Below are 23,112 nucleotides of genomic sequence, written 5' to 3' on the forward strand. Positions count from 1 at the left end.
GCAACAGAGCAAGACTGCGTCTCCAAAAAAAAAAAAAAAAAAAAAAAAAGTATTCATAGGCCGGGCACAGTGGCTCATGCCTGTAATCCCAGCATGTTAGGAGGCCAAGGCGGGCAGATCACCAGGTCAGGAGATCAAGACCATCCTGGCCAACATGGTGAAACCCTGTCTCTACTAAAAATACAAAAATTAACTGGGTGTGGTGGTGGGTGCCTGTAGTCCCAGCTACTCGGGAGGCTGAGGCAGGAGAATTGCTTGAACCTGGGAGGCGGAGCTTGCAGTGAGCCGAGATTGTGCCACCGCACTCCAGTCTGGTGAAAGAGCGAGACTATGTCACACACACACACAAAAAAAAGTATTTATAAAAAATTAAGTGTCCACATCAAGCTACTTCTGTTACAATACTAGGCGTGAAGATGAGGATGCAGAAGCGCATGTGCCACTCACCCCTCACTGTGCTGCTGTGCTTCTGAATTTGTGACCTGTCTATCCACCCCGCTGGCCCATGAGGTTAGGCAGCAGGTTCCTTTCCCCAACAGCTGACCCTGCCCCTCCAGCACACTATGACCAGTCTATCCTCTGGCTCCGACCTCTGCCCACTGCTCACACCTCCACCACAGAACCCATGATGTGGGACTCCTCTTTTTAAATCATATCTGTACCCACGTTTCCCCCTACTTGATTACACTCTCGGAAGACAGAGGCTGGGGACCTATTGATTTCTGCTGTGATAGAACCCAGGGCAAGCAGGATGTGAGGGGCTCAATAAATGTTCACTTGAACAACAATAACAAAATGCCGGTATAATCCCAACGGTGGAAAATAATGGCAAAAACGTAGAGAAAAACATGCCAAGTATATACTACATACCAAAATATTACCGACATACAGTGGAACATTATTCAGCCCTAAAAAGGCAGGAAATTCTGATACCTGCTACAACGTGGATGAACCTTACAGACATTAAGCTACATAAAATAAGCCAGTCACAAAAGAACGAATATTGAATGATTCAATTTAAAAGGAGGTACCAAGAGTAGTCAAATTCATAGACACAGAAAGTATAGTGCTTGTCACGGCTGAGGGGAGAGAAAACGGGAATTAGTGTTCATTAGGTACAGAGTTTAAGTTTGGGAAGATTAAAAAACTTGTAGAGATGGATAGTGATAATGGTTACACAACAATGTGAGTGTACTTAATGTCACTGAACTGTACACTTAAAAATGTTTAAAATGGTACATTTTGTTATGTATATTTTATCTCAATTAAAAAAATACCAATGGTTATCTCAGTGATAAGCCCATGGATAATGGTATTCTTTCCACCTCTAGCCTCTAAATTTCATGATGAACATAGTTGCTTTTATAAATGACAAGGTCAATTTAACCTTAAAACAAAAAGAAAAACCCTTCTAAGTCACTTTAAAGACACTATAAAAGTGTCATGCACTTGTATCCCAGCTACTCTGGAGAATGAGGCAGGAGAATTGCTTGAGCCCCGAAGTTCAAGGCTGTGGTGTATGATAATCACATCTGCGAATAGCTACTGTACTCCAGCCTGGGCAACACAGCAACAGCTCATCTTTAATTAAAAAAAAAAAAAAAAAAGGAGTTCACAATCATTTAAAATAAGAGAGAAGCTAGAACCTCAAGGAACTCTATCTAGCAAAACCTTAAATGGGGAGTGCAGGTTAGGTAAACAAAGAGCAAATCCTCAGTTCACCAGACTGCTACCTGCACATACCACTCCCCAGTCAGTCAGCTACCTACTGGATGACCCCACTCAGGAAGAGGAGGAAGAATGTTCATTTATTTGCTCTTGGGCAGAGAGCCAGAGGATGGAAACTGCCCTCACAGTTGGCACACTGCCTACCGGAGGGGAAATGAGGCTCTCAAGTCAAGTCATCCTGTCACAAGCAAACCCGTCTGAAGGACTCGCCAGCACAGACACGCGGCCTCTCACACTGCAGACCTGTGTAGTGCCCCCCTTGCATGGTGCCATGGTGATTGCACACAGCATACAGGTCATAGATGTAGTCCTCAGGGTCCCTCCCGAGTCCATAGGGCCGTCTCCACGGGGACCAATGGGATGGCAAACTCCAGCTGCTCTGGCTCCTCTTAACCACATGAGGTGTCATGTCCAGGCCAGTCAAGGGGAACTTGACCATGTTCTGAAGTTTCATGCGCCTGTCTCCTTCCTGTTGCAAGAAGAAAAACAAGTTCTGGTGATATTTTAATGCAAGCAGATGGCAGATCACTTTAGGGGGACAATGTGGATCCTATCAGATAAAGCAGTGTGAGTTACCTATCTGACGTTTCCCAAGACATACAAAACAGGGAAACAGATCATAGTTTTAGCTATCTAGAGGAACAGGTTTTAGTATCAGCTAAGGTGGAACCAGTGAGGATCCATATGGGGGGGTAAATGAGTCTTCCTCTATGAGTCTTCCTTTCCTTATCTGTTAAAGGGCTTTAAAGCGTTTGACTTACAAAAAAATGACAATATCAGGTGGCTCTTCCTGATACCTCTGTCAAAGAGGTATAAAAACTAATGATGTGATGGCTCCGTGAAGGGCAAACCACAGTGCCTGGCTCAGAAGAGCCTCTCGATAAGCAGCGCCTATTCCCCTCCACCTCCTCCAACAGGCACATCACAAGGCAACACTGACTCAGCTTAACATATTCACTCAGTGGCAATCTTTGGTAATCTGTATTTTCCATTAAACCTATAAGGAAATGCTTTGAAATCCATCCATGAGTTGAATAGATATTCACTGCGTGTTTCCTGTGTCTATGGGAACTTTAAAAAATTAACCAGGCATAGATATGCCCACCGTAAGGAGCTACATAAGGGTCTGTGAAGGGAAGAAAAACGTTCATGAGAGGAAGGGACGACGGGTCCTGGGTGGTCAGGAAGGCCAGCCTGAAGAATCTGGATCGTATCCTCTGAGGCTTTTATGGAAAAGGTGATGTCACCAGAGTTGTGGGTGAAGAACTGTGTAAGCAGTGCACAGAACATGTTAGAAATAGGAGTAATGGAGGTGAAGAAATCACTTAAAAGTCATTGCAACAGTGACCAGCTGAAAAGCCACAAAATGTCTAAATCAGCACAGTGACAGCAAGAATGGGGATGGGACACACAAGAGTCGATGAAGAGGCATGGCCATGCCTAGATGAGAGGGACAAGAAACAAGTCAAAGAGGACACTGCAGGTTTATGCCTGGGTTGCTGGAAGGGTGGTGACATGCCTTCAAAAGAAAACAGAAAGCCCAGGAAATTACTCTATGTCTGGGGAAGGAGACACAGCAGGCTGGGATCCAAACCCTCAGTCAGTTTTACACCTGCAAATCCCAACAGAATATACACTGGGTGCCAAATGCCCACTCTTCACTCCCATAGGAGCTGAACCTCGAACCTCTGTGTGAAAGCCCCAGACCTGGGGACCATGTGTGTGTCGCCCGATACCTCCACCTCCTCAGACAGTCCTGAACATCTCTCCATCTCTACTGCCACAACCCATCCCATCCACTAGCAGCCCACCCTGGATGATGGCAAGGGCTTCCTTCAGGTCTCCCCATCTTCATTCTTGTAGCCTCTAATCTGTTATCTACAAAATATCCAGAATAGTATTTTCAAAATACAGATTTGGTAAGGTTGCTTCTCTGCTTATAACCCTTCATCAGAATCCTACTCTGCCCACAAAGGGTTCCTTGGACAACCAGCATCCACCCACGTCTTCCATCAACTCCCACCACTGCCCACCCCTCTAGAGTGCCTGCCCACCTGGCCTGCTGCAGGCTGTGCTTTCCCCACTGCTGGGCTTTGCACACACTGCTCCCTCTGCCCCCGTGTGGGAGATCCCTGCTTCCACCTCACCTAGTAAAAGCTTGCTCATCTTTCAGATACAAACTTAGAGCCAGGCCTCGTGGAGTCCATTAATGTTCACTTCCCATTTACCTCTTACACTGAGACTGTCTAGACAATCCTAACCTCAGGGAATAGACAGCCTTTTTGGAAAAACTGACTCACAAAGCAATACAATTCAAAGCAGATTTTCTTTGTATTTATTTATGACTCATCTCCCCAACCATACAACAGCTCCTCAGGAGCAGAACACCCATTATTACATTAGGTAGAAATAGAATTCTACCTCCCCCAGAAAGGATCTCTACTTAGTTCTTTTTAAATCCCAGAGTACACTTTACAAAATTTAAGCACAACATTTACAAGTCAAGAACAAAGTAAAATATCTGCAATATGAACTAAAATCAAATTTTGCCTTGGGAAAGAACAAAACATTACCCTAAACACAGGGGCAAAAAAAGTGTGTCTATAACATACACAGACAGGACTCACTGGATCAAACAGGTATACCAAAGAGCCCCCACAGAGCCCATCAGCAAGTGTCATAAGAAACTTGTCACAGCTTGTTTGTTCCTGAGGATAGACAATTTCCGTACCTGCCGAAATCTCTTTAGATGTATAATAAGCACATCAGGCAGAGTCCAGAGGCTTAATGTAATGCTTCCCTGCTGCAGCTGCTTACAGTGTGGGCAACGCCAGGCATCATCGGGCGCAAGCTGAAAACAGAAGCATGACTCCCGTTAGGCACCACTTAATGCAAGACTGTGTTACGGCTGGACTAATGCCTTAGCCAGGGCATGGGGCAACTCAAAATCTCTCTGGAAACTACAGATGCTGGGCATCAATGGAATAACACAATCAAAAGTGGCCAGAGCTGGCACCCAAACTCTAAACAGATTCTGGTTTGTTAAATAGATTATCCCTCAAAGAGGAACGACTAAATCAGTAAATACTGTATAAACGTTAAATATGTTACTTTCTTTCTTTCTTTCTTTTTTTGAAACAGAGTCTCACTCTATCACCCAGGTTGGAGTACACTGGCGTGATCTTGGCTCACTGCAACCTCCATCCCTCAGGCTCAAGTGATTCTTCCACCTCAGCCTCTTGAGTAGCTGAGACCACAGGCACACACCACCACGCCCAGCTAATTTTTGTATTTTTGGTAGAGATCGGGTTTTGCCATGTTGCCCAGGTGCTCTTGAACTCCTGGGCTCAGGCGATCCGTCCACCTCAGCCTCCCAAAGTGCTGGGATTACAAGCATGAGCCACTGCGCCTGGCCAGATGTCACTTTCTATGTGCCATGTACTGCTCTGGATACTGGAATTATTTAGTGATCAAGACAGATGGAGTATTTGCTCTCATGGAGCATATACTGTGTCAATTCTGTCCCTCACCTCCTGTCCTCCAGCCATACTGGCTTCATTTCTGTTTGACAGTCTTGCCAAAGGGCCTTTGCTTCCTATTCCAGGACCTCTGCTTCCTTTATTTACTTGTTCCAGTAGACTATAAACAGCATGAAGGCAAAAACGTTGTTTATGTTGCCCCCTGCTACTTCTCCAGTACCAGTATGATACCTAACATGGTATGTACTCAACAAACACCTACTGAATGAATGAGCCCCTGTTAAAAGGTATCTTGCTAGCATTCTAGATCAGTGAGATGTTTTGTGGAATACCAGTGATGCCATCTAGTCGATCTGCTCATCCATTATCTTTGTGCCATTATCAAACATCTCCAAAGTCATTTAAAAAAAAAAAAAAAGCTAAACAGGGCAAGGTGCCATAGAGAACCTATAGTCAACCAATTCCAAAGCCAACTATTTCATAATTGAGTGCAAAACTGGGGGAAATAAAAAAGGAAAAAAACCAAACATGTCTTATGAAAAACTATTATTAAAGGAACTAGCTAAAAACAGTGTGGGGGAGAGAAGACTCAGTGGAAATACAAAAGCTATTTTCAAATATTCGAATAACAGACAAAAATAAAATTAGGACTTCTGAGTCATAACGAATTTAAGAGACAGAACAATTATTAGCTGTAGTAACCAGCAGACATATTTCAGGTTAACTTCAGTTACCATCAGAGCTATCCAGAGAAAACACAGTTTATCGGTCTTAAGGAGGCAAACACCTCATAACAAAAGATATTCAAACTCAGGCTAAGCAATCACCTATTTGAAATTAAGTAGAAGAAGAACCCAATCACTAGAATAAAGGAGTTTTAAAGTCCCCTTCAATCCTGAAATTGCATGACTCCCTCTATTTAAGAGTGAAGAGTTACAACTAGTAGTCATAATTATGATCCTAGATATCAATGCAAGGTTAGATGAACTCCAAGTACTCTGGTCAATGTTTATAAGGTGCATAAAAATCACACAGGCCTGGGCCCCACCCATAGAGGCTTATTTATCCATCTCTCTGTCCATCCATTCATTAAACACTTACTGGGTCCCTACTACCTGCAAAGCCTTGCTGTCTACTTTCTGGTCTATATCTACGCTGTTCAATATGGGAGCCACTAATCACCATGTGTCTGCCGAGCACTTGAAACATGACTAATGCAGTGAAGGAACTGAATTATTTAATTATTTACTTCACTTAATTTTAATTAATTTAAATTTAAATAGGTCCTGGCACCTATGTTCTTAGTATCAAAAAGTCAAGAATCACTGTTTAAGTTACTAAGGAAAAGATCTTGAAACTTCTAAATTGAGAAAGAAAATCATCAAAACTTGATCATTAACCATGAAAAAGAACTAACTATGAAGGTTCATTTCCAGAGTATTTCAATTAATCAAGGTTTTCTAGAAACTTACGACTTGTTGTTGAAGTCCTAAAAGCAATAGCACTAAGATGCTCATTACATGTGCAGACTTACATATATGCAAAATCCTGCGGCGACTTCTGGGGCATGATTTGTTTCTCCACTGTCATCTTGCCATGCCCCACTCCCCACTGCCCTGAGCAACCAAGAAATGCTGCCCAGCCTCTTACCCGCTCCTCTTTGGTGTAGAGTTGGAAACACTGGGATAAAGTACAGGTTTGAGGCTGATGATGACGCTCCCTTTGCAGACGAACACTTTCTGCATCAGGGATATACTCATCTTCAGTATTTGCAAACAAGCTGCAATTAGGGGGAGAAGCATCTATCAGAGAATGTATTGCAAAACAGAAGGAAAAATACAATTATGGCTTCCTGAAGTGACTACAAACTTATAACTAAAGGGAAAAAAAAAAATCAATGTGTAAGAAAACAAAAGTAGTGACCAAATTTTTCTATATTCCAAAATGTTCTTGAAAAGTTCTCTGTATACAAAGTTATTTCCAGAACTAACTTGATTTTTCTGGGTTTGGCCATGAACTGTACTGGTTAAATCACATATTCCTGTCCTTTACATCTAAGAACATGCATCTAACATCGCTTCCTAGAATTAATGGGCCTGTAATAAAAAATCAAAGTAAATTGAACCTATATAGTAATGAGTATACAGTTTCTCTTTCAGCAGTGAACAAATGTTCTAAGGTTCTGGGATTGAGAAGAGAGAATGTACAGGAAAGGAATAATAAACTGCTTAAATAAAGGGTTAACAACGCACCTGGATACTTAGCTAAAGAGAAGAGAGATTTAGGTTTCGGCTCATTTAACATATCAAAGGTGTGCTATAAAAATGATAATTAAAACAATGTTTCTATAAATACTAACTTTAAAAATACTCACAAATCTCTTGTTTCCTTGTCCCACTCGACTACTAATTTCACATGAGCGGTGCCACCTGGTCCACAAGATTTTAATGCCCTGTAGAACCGGGGAAGTGAAGAGGGAAGCCACATATTATTTTCTAAACAAATGATTTTACTTAATGTGATTATGTCCTACCTGAAATCATAATGTGATTAATGAAAATCTTCATCATAGTTCCCCATCAGAAAAAAGTTTTTGGCAAGACCGCTATAACCACTGATTTAGTAACTACATGACAACTAAACTGAAAAACCCTTAAATTAAAAAGCCCAATATACTATTAATAATAAAGAGGTGGGAGAAATTTAGTGTCATTTATGAGGCTGCTGCTGATCACACTCAGATAGTCATTGTGACCTTCCCAACTTCTTGCCCAATTTTTTACCCACCCAAATAGACACTGGACGGTAGTCCCCCGGGAACAAAGTTGCCCCTTGCACCTTTCCACCTCTCCACCAACATGCCACGCCTGCTCTAGACTGCACCCTTCTTCCTCCTTCCTCCAAATCTACCCCCCTCGCAAGTTCACTGGCTCCTTGCCATCTCCTGGGAAATCCAGAACTCAGTTATTACCCATCTTATCTTGTTTATGTTGTGCAATATTTTGGATTGTTGTCTAATCTATTAACTCTCATCTCTAAACCCAAACAGTGAGCTTTCAAGCAGGACCATGTTGTATGCTTTTTTAGAATGCTGAAATACAGGCACTACAATATTTGTTGAAAAAATCATTTTATTATAATAATTTTTATTATAAAAAATGTGTTTTCATATGTATATTATATATTCATAGACACACAGTGTGTATAGATGTATATTATTTTATTAATACAATAGAGTATTATAAATATAACAGATTTAGCCAGCACAGAGGTAGCAGAGTAGAGTGTCTAATTCTGCGGGGCAGGTTGCGGGGGTGAGAGGAGGAAGAGTATAAAAAAGGGCTTAAAGGAAAGGGATTACAGACAGAAGAAACCACACATGCAAAGCACGCGTATAAAATAGTATCGCCTGTTCAAACAATCGTCAGTACTTTAATGCTGCTGAAAGTTTGGGATAGTGGGGAGAGGAAGAGCAAGGCCTGACAAAAGTGAAGTAAGCGGAATTCAAACTGTGAAGAACTTCTTACATTGTGGAACACGGGGTTTATCTTTTATGCCACAAGTTGCCATATAAGGGTTTTAAGGAAGAATGTAGCCTGATTAGAACGTTACTTTACAAAACTTCATTCCTGGTGAATATGAAAGCGTCATTTATCTGCAGTCCTAGGACATACGTTAATTTGCTTTCCTAACGCAAGTCCTCCAGGGCTTTTCTTATTTCAAGAAAGATCACTAAACATATACCCAAGCATGAATCAAAAGTAAAATAAGTACTTAATTTCAAAATGAGCCTAAAGAACCTTGCACACTTATGTGGAAATTATATCAGACATCACTTGAAATCACAAATGAACATGTGTGAGATTCTAAAAGGTAATTAAAAAAAATTTTTTTTTTTACCTTTCTACTGTCGGGTGGCACAAGGGCTGCTCCTCCTGGGGCAGCAAGTATGTTATTCCAACAACACTGACCACACGCAAGCTGAATGGACACACCTGCATCAGATGTTAGATGAGAATTAAGCCAAATTTTTCTTCAAGGGCATCTGTTTCACAGTGGCATTTCCAAAACAGATTAGAGTTTCAGTAAACTGTTTATTCTGCAAAATGCTTCTCTATAAGATTCTATAAGGTTGTTGAGCCACTCTAATACACTTTAAATATGATTTACCCAAATGCGATTTACATATCAAATAAGTCATGCAAGACAAGTAACACATTGCTTTTACTAAACATCAGCTTAATGGTCTTCCACGGATACCTTAACATAGTAATAATTTTTAAAATATACAGATAGACATTCTACTAAACCCTTCCAAGCTGATCATGTATTAACGTTTTTAGATAAATATTATAAAGGAATACACGGCAGTTCAAGGAAAACCTTGCAGTGACTAGCTCTTTCATAAAATGAGGGATAAATTCTCAGTCCTGGAAATCCAAACACAAGAAACTCAAATTTCATTGTAATGCTTGTTTCTTCACTGAGTATACACCCATGCTATGCTGGAATATCAAAATGCTTACAAACCTGAATGCAAGCCGTGGGCCTCAAGAAATACTTCATCTTCTCCAAGATTTCCTTCTGCAGAAGGTCCCAAGCTATTGTCTTCTCTAAGTGCAGCACAAAAGGCAGTCCAAATCTAACATACATCAACAATGTAATGACCTTAAAAGTACGGTAATTCCTTTAACACTGTTATCTTTTGTTCTTGATCTCTTAAAATGGAATCACGATATAATTGGCTTTAGGACAGTTCTCAAAATAAAACAAACAGGAAATGTAATGGTAACTCTTCATAATGAGATGAACAGCTTAGATTTCTAAATTAAATTTAATAGCCAATACACCAAAATGGCTTCTAGGGGCATATGGTACTAGGACAGCAGGTGGCAATGGGGCAGGATCAGTGAAGATGGGGAGCAGAGGGGGTGGGAGTGGACATGAGCCTGGCAAACAGCACACGTCAAACCCATAAGGGGTTGGGTGCCAGAGGACTAGATAGGGCTGGAAGGTCTCACAGACAGGCAGCCACATTCTTGAGTCTCTGACAACAAGGGAGGCACTGGCAAGCAAGTGACAGTGAAAGTCAGTTCCAGAGCTGTCTATGTCCCACAGAGTCCAAGCAGTACTGTGGTTCTTGGCCTCAGCTGCATAGACCGAAGACCAAAATCACCAGAGGAGCTTTAGAAAATAATGATGCCCAAGTCCAGCCCCCAGAGATTCTGATGAAATCAGTTCGGAATGTGATCTGAACACTGAGATGTTTTTAGGGGCTCCCTGGGTGGTTCTAATATGCAGCCAATGTTGAAGACCACTAGCCTACCCTCAACTCTCATCCATGCCCAGTCATTCAAACCCGAATTCCCTGAATGTGTCCTACTCTCACACATGCATGTCTTTTTGTCAGGGAACTCGCTCTGCTTGGAATACCCTCCCCATCCTTCTGAGTCTAGGCTGTCACCTGCTCACTCATGTGAAGACCCAGTGGAGGTATTCTTTTCCAGGAGGCACCCTGTTGGCTTGTTTCCTGTGTATACTGTGCTATAAACAATGCCTGCTTATTGTTCTGCCTCCACCAATAGGCTGTGAGTTATTTGATAGCAAGCACTGTGATGTATTTATCTTAGTAGCACAGACAGACAATGTCTAGAAAATAGAAGATGAATGAATGAATGAACAAATGATCTAACAGATTAACTCTGACTCAGGCCCAGAGGGAAGTAGAGGTGCTAAGATCACCAAGAAACCAGTTTCCAAGAACTATCAAACTATTTGCTTGTAGTGGTGCTTAACAGTGAACCAATCTGCCTAAAAACTACTGTGATGCGAAATGAGTTACAAGCACATGTAAATCACCCAACCATATTTTTTAAAAATAATGACTTCCCTCTTTGAGAGACTAGCATCATGAAGGGAATTCCACAGGTTCTTTACTTCATTCCTTCTGTGCCTGACACACACCAACCTCCTCCTAGTCTTGTGTGCATGTACTGGGTGTTCCCTCTGCATGGGATCCTTTCTCCTCATGTTCACACAGCTCACTGGGGCTCAGCTTGGCTGCAGTCTCTACAGGGACGCCTTCCCTGACCTCCCTTCCTAATGTAGTCTTGCCAGCCTCCCACCATCAAACTCTATCATTCTAGTCTGTTTTAATGCCTTCAACATGGTACAGACTGTCTGAAGTTAATGATGTCTGCTTGTTCATAGCCGGTCTGTCCTAGCTAGGACGGAAGCTTCATGAGGACACAGACCCTGCCTGTCTTGTTCCCTGCTGAATCCCCAGTGTTTAGAACCATGCCCAACACACTGTAAACACTAAAATACCTGTCAATGAATAGCATAAATATGCATATCAACACATTTTACATTTATGTTATTTACTATGCAAGGAACTTATTTCAAAGCAAAAATTTCAAAGGCTAACATAAAGGTTCCCCTAACAAATGTTAAGAAACACCAAGTCATTTCTCCTTGAAACATATCTGTCTTTTGTTAATACTCAGGTTACGTTCCTACTGTGACACAGTTACTTTAAAAGATAGTATAAAACACCCATACACTCTTACAGAGGGCATTAGACAAATTTCTGACTTACAAAGCTGAATGAATGTGTGGTGCCATTTCTCAAGATGGGGGGGAGAAATACTGGAGAGCCAGTTTTAAAAGGAAAGAAAATGAGTTCAATTTGGGACATAAGACTGAGGGACATGCACCATCCAAGTAGACATGTTAAGAATTAAAAAAATAAAAATAAAAAAGCTGTCAGGAAAGCAGCTGGAAATGGGTCTAGAGTCCCAAGAGGAGCCTGAACTGAAAATACACATATGAAATGGGCCTTTAAAAACTAGATTCCTGGCCAGATGCGGTGGCTCACGCCTATAATCCTAGCACTTTGGGAGGCCAAGGCGGGTGGGATTGTCTGAGGTCAGGAGTTTGAGACCAGCCTGACCAACATGGTGAAACCTCGTTTCTACTAAAAATATTAAAAATCTGCTGGGTGTGGTGGCTGGTGCCTACAATCCCAGCTACTCAGGAGGCTGAGGCAAGAGAATCGCTTAAACCTGGGAGGCGGAGGTTGCAGTGAACCGAGACCACACAACTGCGCTCCAGCCTGGGTGACAGAACGAAACTCTGTATCAAAAAAAAAAAAAAAAACACACACACACACACACAAACAACAACAAAAAGAAATCCAGATTCCTAACTTTACTCTCCCGCAACCAATGCCCCAAATCAGGTCAACTTGTACATGTATTCTTTCTAAATATCAGAATAAAAAATTAAGTACTAAAAGTAAGAACTTTTTGCCCATGCTTTTAAAAATGTTTGAAAATACTGAACTTTTCCAGTCTAGCTACTTACTGGGAAATAATCTGGTTCTCACCTTTTCCCTTGTTGCCCAGTGCAGGCTCGGTTACACACCAACAGGACAATCTTGTCGCTGCCTGCTCTTGAGGTGGACGAATCCATTTTCCCTTGCTTTGCTGCTGTTTGTGTAGGAGAAGACAGTCTATGATAATCCAAGCCAAATTTCAAGTGGTTTAGGTTGTTGTTTAAATGAATTCCTGAAATAGAATAAAAACAACTCATTTTATCTCTTCAAAATTATTTTTATTCACTCATTACGAAGAAATTTACCCAACAGAGAAAATTTTTTTTAAAATTGTCATTATGTAAATTAAACCGCAATCAAAAAAAGAAACATCCTACTTAGATTACTCATCTAGCCGTGAGAGAATTTCTTTAGCATCCATTATTATTTCCTTTAAACTAGTCTTACCTACCTTAAAAACTGAAAACTAAAACTGCACTTCAGTGAATGTTAGATACAGTTTTAGAAGCGCATGTGTGCTGAGATGATTCACCAAGAAAATTTAGTGAGGTCATGCAACCAGTAATCAAACAAATTTTTAAAAAATAAAGATGAGAATATGTGGAATGCTCTTCAATATTCAATAGATCAATAGATTCAATGATTAAAGAGTCAGACTTACAAGAAATAAAAGGTAAATTACACACTACACCTACTAGACTCAGAGCCATCAGGAGAATCTTCCAACTTGGAATACAATCTACTAGACTGGATCAATCCACATTAAAGTTAACAAAAATATATGTTTGACAGGCACAGTACTGATCCTCCCAAATGCCCCAAAGCAGAGCTCCCTGTCAATCCAAGTACCCAGCAATTCAGCACCCAGCACAACCTCAATAAATGCCTGACTAAATACCTGTCCCTTCCTCTAATCCTTTGGAAGTACAGCCTAGGGAAATGACACCCCAGCTAGAGAATAAAAGAAACCCCTCCTACCACCACCATAAATAATAACACCACCAGAAAGAGAATAAAATACAAATGGCCTACACAAAAGTATTTATAGCAGAATGCTGGCAATAACCTCAATACTCAGCAATCTAAGACTCACTGAACCTATTAAGATACCTCAACATTATAACAATTTAAAATGACAAGTACACAGTTAATACCAATATAAATTCCAGATAGAGTTTAAAAAAACAACACACACAAACTAGAAATGAGAAAAAAGCTGACTCTTTGTCAAGCCATTAGAGGGAAGAAGACTTTTTAAGCTTAAACACCATAAAGAAATCAAAAGGAACAGGAGTAGATCTCACTTCATAACCATTTTAAACTCTGGTATGAGAAAATAAAAATAATAGATATCTGAAGTTGAGATAATAAACTCGTTTCCCAGGTTCTTGGCAGAGGTAAGGGTAGGAAGACCTGTTCTCCTAGAATTGATGAGGACTCCTGACAAGATGAGGGGATGCCACGTTGTCAACTGCACAGAAATCAAGCTCTGTGTTCAAATTGTGGACCCGTTTACTGCCAGCTGTGTGAGCTGGGAGTGGTTACTTCATCTCTAAGTCTCAGCTTCCTCGCTGGTAATGTGGGGAAAGCAGTAGCCTCATTACGTATTGAACAAAACATCTGAGAAGGCCTTAGGATAGAGGCTAACGCACACTCAATAAGGCAGTCTCTGGCTAGAATACAAATAACCTTTGAATTCACCGAATTCACTTATAAATAGAAGCTCAGTGTTAACTCTAAGCAACTAGAGTGGGAACAGGATTTTGAGAAACTTTCAGTTGAACAAACATTACCTGGGCTCTTGCTGCATATTAAGAACTATACTGCACTGCTTGGTATAGTAAGATAAAGCAAAATGTGGTCCCAGCTCCAGAGAACTTCACAGTGTGGTGGGAAGGACAGAAAGGAAAATAGATCATTTCCACATTACATGCTGGTATGAGAGATTAACAGAAGTTACTATAATTGAAGCCCAGAAGAGCAGGAGTTTGCCAGCCAGCCTGCAGGTAAAGGGAGTGAGGAAAGGCTCTCTGGACAAGATAATAGGTATTTTTTACTATAATGCAATAAAATTAGGAAACAATCCAAACAAAAACACATACAGGGAAACGCAACAACTGGAAAAGAAAGAAAAACAAGCACCTGAGTCAAAGAAGAATAAGTGAAATAATAGACTATCTAGAAAATATTGTAAATATGAGTAGACCAGAGAAAACTGAATTGTAAGCTGGCATTGTAGAAAGCTGGCCAACCCAATATACAGGATCACCAAAAGAATCAGAAACTGGAGCTGCCAGAGGCCTCTGGAAGTAAAGGGTGAAGTAAAAGAGGAATTAAAATAAGGACTTTCAACAAGAGCACCAAGATCATTCAATGAGGACAGTACAATCTCTTCATCAAATGGTGCTGGGACAAGTAAATATTTACTTGCCCCAGAATGGAGTTTGGTCCCTACCTCATACAATTTATAAAAATTAACTTAAAATGTATCAACAACCTAAATGTAAGAGCTAAAACTACACAACTCAGAAGAAAACACAAGGGTAAATCTTTATGACCTTGGATGTGGTGACGGATTCTTAGATATGACAACAAAATTATGAGCAATAGAAGAAAAAATAGATTTCATCAAAATGAAAAACTTTTGAACATCAAAAAACACTATCAAGAAAGAGAAAAAACCCAGAGAATGGAATAAAATACTTGCAAGTCATATATCCCATAAGGGTCTAGTATTATACAACCTTACAAAGAATTCTTACAACTCAACAAAAAGTGCAATTTAAAATGGGAAAAAGACTTGAATAGACATTTCTCCAGAATATATAAATGGCCAACAAGCACATGACAAGATGTTCATCATCATTTACTACTAGAGAAATGCAAGCCAAAATCTTAATGAAGTAACACTTCACATCCACCAGGATGGCTAAAATCAAAAAGATGAAAAATAAATGTTGGCAAAGATGTGGAGAAATTAGAACTCTCATCTATTGCTGGTGGAAATGTAAAACAATCCAGCTCCTATGGAAAACAGTTTGGCAATTCCCAAAAAAGATAACCATAGAATTATGATATGATCCATCAATTCCATATACCCAAAAGAACTGAAAACAGGTATTCAAACAAATACTTGTACACAAATGTTCATAGTAGGACTATTCATAATAGACAAAAGGTAGGGAAAAAACAAAAGCCCATCAATGGATTAATGGATAAAGAAAACGTGGTACATGCATATGTATGTATGGAATAATGTTCAGCCATTAAAAAGGAATGAAGTGGATCCGTTCCAAGATGGTCAAAGAGGAACAGCTCTGGTCTGCAGCTCGCAGCATGATGGATGCAGAAGATGGGTGATTTCTGCAATTCCAACTGAGGTACCTGGTTCATCTCATTGGGACAGTTGGACAGTGGGTACAGCCCACGGAGGGCAAGCTGAAGCAGGGCAGGGTGTCACCTCACCCAGGAAGTTCAAGGGGTTGGGGGATTTCCCTTTCCTAGCCAAGGGAAGCTGTGACAGACTCTACCTGGAAAAACAGGACACTTCCACCCAAATACTGCACTTTTCCCAAGGTCTCAGCAACCAGCAGACAAGGAGATTTGGGTCCCACGCCCATGGAGCCTTGCTCACTGCTAGTGCAGCAGTCTGACAATGAACTGTGTGGCAGCAGCCTGGCTGGGGGAGGGGCATCCACTATTGCTGAGGCTTGAGTAGGTAAACAAAGCAGCCAGGAAGCTTGAACTGGGCAGAGCTCCCCACAGCTCAGCAAGGCCTGCTGCCTCTATAGACTCCACCTCTGTGGGTAGGGCATAGCTGAACAAAAGGCAGCAGACAGTTTCTGCAGACTTAAAGGTCCTTGTCTGACAGCTCTGAAGACAGCAGTGGTTCTCCATCCACAGCGTTTGAGCTCTGAGAACGGACAGATTGCCTCCTCAAGTGGGTCCCTGACTCCCATGTAGCCTAACTGGGAGATACCTCCCAGGAGGAGGCAACAGACACCTCATGCAGGCGGGTGCCCGTCTGGGACGAAGGTTTCAGAGGAAGGATCAGGCTGCAATATCTGCTGTTCTGCAGCCTCTGCTGGTGATACCAGGCAAACAGGGTCTGGAGTGGACCTCCAGCAAACTCCAACAAACCTGCAGCTGAGGGACCTGACTGTTACAAGGAAAACTAACAAACAGAAAGGAATAGCACGAACATCAACAAAAAGGACATCTACACCAAAACCCCACCTGTAGGTCACCAACATCAAACACCAAAGGTAGACAAAACCACAAAGAGGGGGAGAAATCAGAGCAGAAAGACTGAAAATTCTAAAAACCAGAGCACCTCTTCTCCTCCAAAGGATCACAGCTCCTCACCAGCAATGGAACGAAGCTGGATGGAGAATGACTTTGATGAGATGACAGAAGTAGGCTTCAGAAGGTTGGTAATAACAAACTTCTCTGAGCTAAAGAAGCATGTTTGAACACATCGCAAGGAAGCTAAAACCCTTGAGAAAAAGGTTAGACAAATGGCTAACTAGAACAAACAGTGTAAAGAAGAGCTTAAATGACCTGATGGAGCTGAAAACCATGGCATGAAAACTTTGTGATGCATGCACAAACTTCAACAGCCGATTTGATCAAGTAGAAGAAAGGGTATCGGTGATTGAAGTAAAGCAAGAAGACAAGGTTAGAGAAAAAAGAGTAAAAAGAAATGAACAAAGCCTCCAAGAAATATGGGGCTATGTGAAAAGACCAAATCTACGTTTGATTGGTGTACCTGAAAGCGATGGGAAGAATGAAACCAAGTTGGAAAACACTCTTCAGGATTATCCAGGAGAACTTCCCCAACCTAGCAAGGCAGGCCAACATTCAAATTCAGGAAATACAGAGAATACCACAAAGATATTCCTCGAGAAGAGCAACCCCAAGACACATAATTGTCAGATTCAGCAAGGTTGAAATGAAGGAAAAAATGGTAAAGTCAGCCAGAGAGAAAGGTCAGGTTACCCACAAAGGGAAGTCCATCAGACTAACAGCAGATCTCTCGGCAGAAACCTTACAAGCCAGAAGAGAGTGGGGGCCAATATTCAGCATTCTTAAAGAAAAGAATTTTCAGCCCAGAATTTATAGCCAGCCAAACTAAGCTTCATAAGTGAAGGAGAAATAAAATCCTTTACAAACAAGCAAATGCTTGTCACTACCAGGCTGCCTTATAAGAGGTCCTGAAGGAAGCACTAAACATGGAAAGAAACAACTGGTACCAGCCACTGCAAAAACATGCCAAATTACAAAGACCATCAATGCTAGGAAGAAACTGCATCAATTAACGGGCAGAATAACCAACTAACATCATAATGACAGGATCAAATTCACACATAACAATATTAACCTTAAATGTAAATGGGTTAAATGCCCCAATTAAAAGACACAGACTGGCAAATTGGATAAAGAGTCAAGACCCATCAGTGTGCTGTATTCAGGAGACCCATCTCACGTGCAGAGACACACATAGGCTCAAAATAAAGGCATGGAGGAAGATCTACCAAGCAAATGGAAAGCAAAAAAAAGCAGGGGCTGCAATCCTAGTCTCTGATAAAACAGACTTTAAACCAACAAAGATCAAAAGAGACAAAGAAGGCCATTACTTAATGGTATAGGGATCAATTCAACAAGAAGAGCTAACTATCCTAAATATATATGCACCCAATACAGGAGCACCCAGATTCATAAAGCAAGTCCTTAGAGACCTACAAAGACACTTAGACTCCCACACAATAATAATGGGAGACATTAACACCCCACTGTCAATATTAGACAGATCAACGAGACAGAAGGTTAACAAGGATATCCAGGACTTGAACTCAGCTCTGCACCAAGCAGACGTAATAGACATCTACAGAACTCTCCACCCACAATCAACAGAATGTATATTCTTCTCAGTACCACATCGCACTTATTCTAAAACTGACCACATAGTTAGAAGCACTCCTCAGCAAATGTAAAAGAACAGAGATCACAACAAACTATCTCTCAGACCACAGTGCAATCAAATTAGAACTCAGGATTAAGAAACTCACTCAAAATTGCACAACTACATGGAAACTGAAGAACCTGCTCCTGAATGACTACTGGGTAAATAACGAAATGAAGGCAGAAATAAAGATGTTCTTTGAAACCAATGAGAACAAAAACACAACGTACCAGAATCTCTGGGACACATTTAAAGCAGTGTGTAGAGGGAAATTTATAGCACTAAATGCCCACAAGAGAAAGCAGGAAAAATCTAAAATCAACACCCTAACATCACAATTAAAAGAACTAGAGAAGCAAGAGCAAACAAATTCAAAAGCTAGCAGAAGGCAAGAAATAACTAAAATCAGAGCAGAACTGAAAGAGATAGAGACACAAAAAAACCTTCAAAAAAATAAAAGAATCCAGGAGCTGGTTTTTTGAAAAGATCAACAAAATTGATAGACTGCTAGCAAGACTAATGAAGAAAAGAGAGAAGAATCAAAGAGACGCAATAAAAAATGATAAAGGAGATATCACCACTGATGCCACAGAAATACAAACTACCATCAGAGAATACTATAAACGCCTCTACACAAATAAACTAGAAAATCCAGAAGAAATGGATAAATTCCTGGACACATACACCTTTCCAAGACTAAACCAGGAAGAAGTTGAATCTCTGAATAGACCAATAACAGGCTCTGAAATTGAGGCAATAATTAATAGCCTACTAACCAAAAAGAGTCCAGGACCAGATGGATTCACAGCCGAATTCTAGGAGCTGGTACCATTCCTCTGAAACCATCCCAATCAATAGAAAAAGAGGGAATCCTCCCTAAGTCATTTTATGAGGCCAGCATCACCCTGATACCAAAGCCTGGCAGAGACACAACAAATAAAAGAATTTTAGACCAATATCCCTGGTGAACATCGATGTGAAAATCCTCAATAAAATACTGGCGAACCGAATCCAGCAGCACATCAAAAAGCTTATCCACCACGATCAAGTTGGCTTCATCCCTAGGATGCAAGGCTGGTTCAACATACGCAAATCAATAAACATAATCCATCACAAAAACAGAACCAATGACAAAAACCATATGATTATCTCAATAGATGCAGAAAAGGCCGTTGACAAAATTCAAGCTAAAAATTCAAGTTTTTAGCCCTTCATGCTAAAAACTCTCAATAAACTAGGCATTGAAGGGACGTAACTCTAAATAGTAAGAGCTATTTATGACAAACCTACAGCAATATCATACTGAATGGGCAAAACATGGAAGCATTCCCTTTGAAAACCGGCACAAGACAAGGATGCCCTCTCTCACCACTCCTATTAAATATAGTGTTGGAAGCTCTGGCCAGGGCAATCAGGCAAGAGAAAGAAATAAAGGGTATTCAATTAGGAAAAGAAGAAATCAAATTGTCTCTGTTTGCAGATGACATGATTGTATATTTAGAAAACTCCATCGTCTCAGCCCAAAATCTCCTTAAGCTGATAAGCGACTTCAGCAAAGTCTCAGGATACAATGTGCAAAAAAATCACAAGCATTCCTATACACCAATAACAGACAAACAGCTAAATCATGAGTGAACTCCCATTCACAACTGCTTCAAACAGAATAAAATACCTAGGAATTCAACTTACAAGGGATGTGCAGGACCTCTTCAAGGAGAACTACAAACCATTGTTCAATGAAATAAAAGAGGACACAAACAAATGGAACATTCCATGCTCATGGATAGGAAGAATCAATATCATAAAAATGGCCATACTGCCCAGGGAAATTTACAGATTCAATGTCATCCCCATGAAGCTACCAATGACTTTCTTCACAGAATTGGAAAAAACGACTTTAAAGTTCAGATGGAACCAAAAAAGAGCCCGCACTGCCAAGACAATCCTAAGCAAAAAGAACAAAGTTGGAGGCATCACGCTACCTAACTTCAAACTATACTACAAGGCTACAGTAACCAAAACAGCATGGTACTGGTACCAAAACAGATATATAGACCAATGGAACAGAACAGAGGCCTCAGAAATAACACCACACATCTACAACCATCTGATCTTTGACAAACCTGACAAAAACAAGAAATGGGAAAAGGATTCCCTATTTAATAAACGGTACTGGGAAAACTGGCTAGCCATATGTAGAAAGCTGAAACTGGATACCTTCCTTATGCCTTATTCAAAAATTAATTCAAGGTGGATTAAAGACTTATATCTTAGACCTAGAACCATAAAAACCCTAGAAGAAAACCTAAGCAATACCCTTAGGGACATAGGCATGAGCAAGGACTTCACGACTAAAACACCAAAAGCAAAGGCAACAAAAGCCAAAATTGACAAATGGGATCTAATTAAACTAAAGAGTTTCTGCATGGCAAAAGAAATACCATCAGAGTGAACAGCAACCTACAGAATGGGAGAAAATTTTTGCAATCTATCCATCTGACAAAGGGCTAATATCCAGAATCTACAAAGAACTCAAACAAATTTACAAGAAAAAAACAAACAACCCCATCACAAAGTGGGCAAAGGATATGAACAGACATTTCTCAAAAGAAGACATTTATGCAGCCAACAGACACATGAAAAAATGCTCATCATCACTGGTCATCAGAGAAATGCAAATCAAAACCACAATGAGATACCATCTCACACCAATTAGAATGGCAATCATTAAAAAGTCAGGAAACAACAGATGCTGGAGAGGCTGTGGAGAAACAGGAACACTTTTACACTGCTGGTGGGAATGTACATTAGTTTAACCATTGTGGAAGACAGTGTAGCAATTCCTCAAGGATCTAGAACTAGAATTACCATTTGACCCAGCAATCCCATTGCTGAGTATACACCCAAAGGATTATAAATCATGCTGCTATAAAGACACATGCACATGTATGTTTATTGTGGCACTATTCACAATAGCAAAGACTTGGAACCAACCTAAATGTCCATCAATGATAGACTGGATTAAGAAAATGTGGCACATATATACCATGGAATACTATGCAGCCATAAAAAAGGATGAGTTCATAACCTTTGCAGAGACAGGGATGAAGCTGGAAACCATCATTCTCAGCAAACTATTACAAAGGCAGAAAACCAAACACTGCATGTTCTCATTCATAGCTGGGAATCAAACAGTAAGAACACTTGGACACAGGGTGGGGAACATCACACACTGGGGCCTATCGGGGGATGGGGGGATGGGGGAGGGATAGCATTAGGAGAAATACCTAATCTAAATGACAAGTTGATGGGTGCAGCAAACCAACATGGCATATGTATACCTATGTATCAAACCTGCACACTGCGTGCACATTTACCCTAGAACTTAGAGTATAATAATAAATAAAGAAAAGGAATGAAGTACTGTCTCATGCTACAACATGGATGAACATTGAAACATTATGCTAAGTGAAAGAAGCCAGACATAAAAGGTCCCATATTGTATTTTATTTATATGATTTTATTTATTGATTTTATTTATATGAAATAGCTAGAATAGGTCAACCCAGAGAAAAGAATGCAGATTAGTGGCTGTCAGGGCCTGGCGGGAGGGGAGAATGAGAAGCAACTGCTTAATGGTCATGGGGTTTTCTTTTGGTGTGATGGAACTGTTTTAGAACTACATAGAGGTAGTATTTGCCTGACACTGTTAATGTACTAATACCATGGAAGTGACCACTTAAAAGTGGTTATTATGTTAAGTAAATTTCACTGAAATTTTTTAAAAACGAGAAAATGACTACCAACATGATACGCCAAAATACCCCTCCCACTCCAGCAAAGACAGGGATGTCTGGACAGGGAGGCAATCCAGGAGAAGGTGAGGGCACTGTATTAAAACAAAGGGGTAAGCGAACATCTCAGCTCTTTCCCATCACTCAGCACCTAGGGTGCTGGCAACCAGGCCCCACCTTCCAACAAGGAGTGTAGAAAGGTCTCCTTCAGGAATTTAACCTGCCCCAGAAGAATATATGAGGCCAGGAGTTCAAGACCAGCCTAGACAACATAGCTAGACCCTGTCTCCACAAAAAAATTAGCCAGGCAGATGGCACACACCTGTAGTCCCAGCTACTCGAGAAATTGAGGCAGGAGAATCACCTGAGCCCAGGAGATGGAGACTGAAGTAAGTTATGATTGTGCCATTGCACTCCAGCCTGGGTGACAGAGTGAGACCGTCTCTAAAAATCAAAAACAAAATACATAATGGGAGTGGGAAGGGGGTCACTACTCACAACAGCAATAAAACACCTAGGAATAACTTTGAAATAGGTGCAGAAAATCACAACTTTCCCAGGAATAAAAAAGGCGAGTAAATGCAGATATCACGTTCCTGAGTAAGCAAGTGCAATCCTGTAAAAATGCCACCCTCTCCCAGTTAATTCTATACATTTACCCCAACCTTAAAATTATGATTATAGGAACTTGACAAAACTATTATCAAATGTATCTTAAAAGTATAAGTAAACAAGGGGAGCCATAAAACATCAAAAACTGAATAATGAAGAAGAGGACTGCACTGACAGTAATGTTTTTCTGCTCTCCCCTAA

General features: G+C 40.7%; 1 protein-coding gene across 1 annotated transcript in view; it reads right to left on the minus strand.

The window, feature by feature from the left end:
• LOC105485014 (ubiquitin specific peptidase 31) overlaps positions 1-23,112 on the minus strand; it is a 97,774-nt gene that overhangs the window by 13,869 nt on the left and 60,793 nt on the right. Inside the window, exons 7-13 of the mRNA XM_011747166.3 lie at positions 12,595-12,775; positions 9,738-9,849; positions 9,108-9,202; positions 7,582-7,659; positions 6,858-6,987; positions 4,460-4,579; positions 1,972-2,197 (exon numbers count right to left, since the gene is read on the minus strand). Of these exons, the coding sequence (XP_011745468.2) occupies positions 1,972-2,197; positions 4,460-4,579; positions 6,858-6,987; positions 7,582-7,659; positions 9,108-9,202; positions 9,738-9,849; positions 12,595-12,775 (942 nt within the window). The remainder of the gene's footprint in view (positions 1-1,971; positions 2,198-4,459; positions 4,580-6,857; positions 6,988-7,581; positions 7,660-9,107; positions 9,203-9,737; positions 9,850-12,594; positions 12,776-23,112) is intronic.

The sequence above is a fragment of the Macaca nemestrina genome, chromosome 18, assembly GCF_043159975.1.
Source record: "Macaca nemestrina isolate mMacNem1 chromosome 18, mMacNem.hap1, whole genome shotgun sequence".
Taxonomy (NCBI): Eukaryota; Metazoa; Chordata; class Mammalia; order Primates; family Cercopithecidae; genus Macaca; species Macaca nemestrina.